The 1,682-nt window shown below is 41.7% G+C and overlaps 1 protein-coding gene across 1 annotated transcript in view; it reads right to left on the bottom strand.

The window, feature by feature from the left end:
* The window catches only part of LOC125486632 (mucin-3A-like), a 9,145-nt gene that overhangs the window by 3,950 nt on the left and 3,513 nt on the right, over positions 1-1,682 (bottom strand). The window contains exon 2 of the mRNA XM_048614898.1: positions 6-1,655. Within this exon, the coding sequence (XP_048470855.1) occupies positions 6-1,655 (1,650 nt within the window). The remainder of the gene's footprint in view (positions 1-5; positions 1,656-1,682) is intronic.

The following is a 1,682-nucleotide window of genomic DNA, read 5'->3' as shown; positions in this document are numbered from 1 at the left end:
ATGACAAATGGTTTTCTGATGTTGACATTTCTGTTGCTGTAGGATACACGTCTGATGTAGTACCAGTTCTGAATGATCTTTGGGTATGTGTACCATGGATTTCTGAAGATGATGGGGTTATTGATGAGAGTTGTGATGTTGGTGAACTGGATTTAGCTATGGATGGAGTCACTGATGATGGTTGTGCAGATGAATGGGTTTTAGCTGAGGATGATACTACTGATGACAATCCTTTCATTGTTGAATGGGTCTCTGATGAAGTTTGTGTTTCTGCTGACACTTGTGTTGACGGTGGATATCCTTCTGATGAAGTCTTAGTTGTTGGTGATATGTGTGTTGTTGTTGGATTGCTTTCTGTTGATGTCACAGTTTTGGATGACAGATTAGTTGTTAGATGTGTCACAGACGAAGCCCCAGTCACTGCTGACACCAGTGCTTCACTTGAAGTGGTTTCTGCTGTTGACTCAGTGCTGTATGGTAATTGTGTCATTGTTAGACGACTTTCTGTTGAGGTCAAAGTTTTGAGTGACACGTTACTTATTTTTGGATGTGTTACTGATGGTGTCTGAGTTACAGATGACACTAATCCTTTTCTTGAAGTGGTTTCTGCTGGTGATTCAGTGCTAGATGATAACTTTGTCACTGTTGGCCGGCTTTCTGATGACAATCGTGTCATCAGTGTAACTGCAGTGTTTCCTGAATGAGATTCAGACGAAGATTGTCCTGAAGAGGTTAATTGCGATGATTCCTGAGTGACCTTTGATGGGGTCTCAGTTATTGACGATACTTGTGTCACTACTGGATGGGATTCTGAAGAAGGCCCAGTTATGGTAGATACATGCGCTGTTGTTGGATTGCTTTCTGATGTTGAAGAAAGTGTTGATATACTCTGTGCTGACAAATGGTTTTCTGATGTTGACATTTCTGTTGCTGTAGGATACGTTTCTGATGTAGTACCAGTTCTGAATGGTCTTTGGGTATGTGTACCATGGATTTCTGAAGATGATGGGGTTATTGATGAGAGTTGTGATGTTGGTGAACTGGATTTAGCTGTGGAAGGAGTCACTGATGAAGTTTGTGGAGATGAATGGGTTTTAGCTGAGGATGATACAACTGATGACAATCCTTTCATTGTTGAATGGGTCTCTGATGAAGTCTGTGTTTCTGCTGACACTTGTGTTGACGGTGGGTATCCTTCTGATGAAGTCTTAGTTATTAGTGATACGTGTGTTATTGTTGGATTGCTTTCTGATGATGGCACCGTTTTGGACGACACATTACTTGTTGAATGTGTCATTGATGAAGTTTCAGTCACTGGTGACACGAATGCTTGTCCTGAAGTGATTTCTGCTGTTGACACAGTGCTGCTGGAGAATGGTGTCATTGTTGGCCGGCTTTCTGATGATGATTGCGTCATCAGTGTAACGGCAGTGTTTTCTGAATGAGATTCAGACGAAGATTGTCCTGAAGAGGTTAAATGTGATGATCCATGAGTGGTCTCGAATGGGGTCTCAGTTATTGATGATAGTTGTGTCACAAATGGATGGGCTTCTGAAGAAGACCCAGTTATGGAAGATAGATGCGCTGTTGTTGGATGGCTTTCTGATGTTGAAGAAAGTGTTGATGTACTCTGTGATGACAAATGGTTTTCTGATGTTGACATTTCTGTTGCTGTAGGATAC

The sequence above is a fragment of the Rhincodon typus genome, chromosome 31, assembly GCF_021869965.1.
Source record: "Rhincodon typus isolate 14 chromosome 31, sRhiTyp1.1, whole genome shotgun sequence".
Taxonomy (NCBI): Eukaryota; Metazoa; Chordata; class Chondrichthyes; order Orectolobiformes; family Rhincodontidae; genus Rhincodon; species Rhincodon typus.
This window is presented reverse-complemented; position numbering and strand designations above follow the sequence as displayed.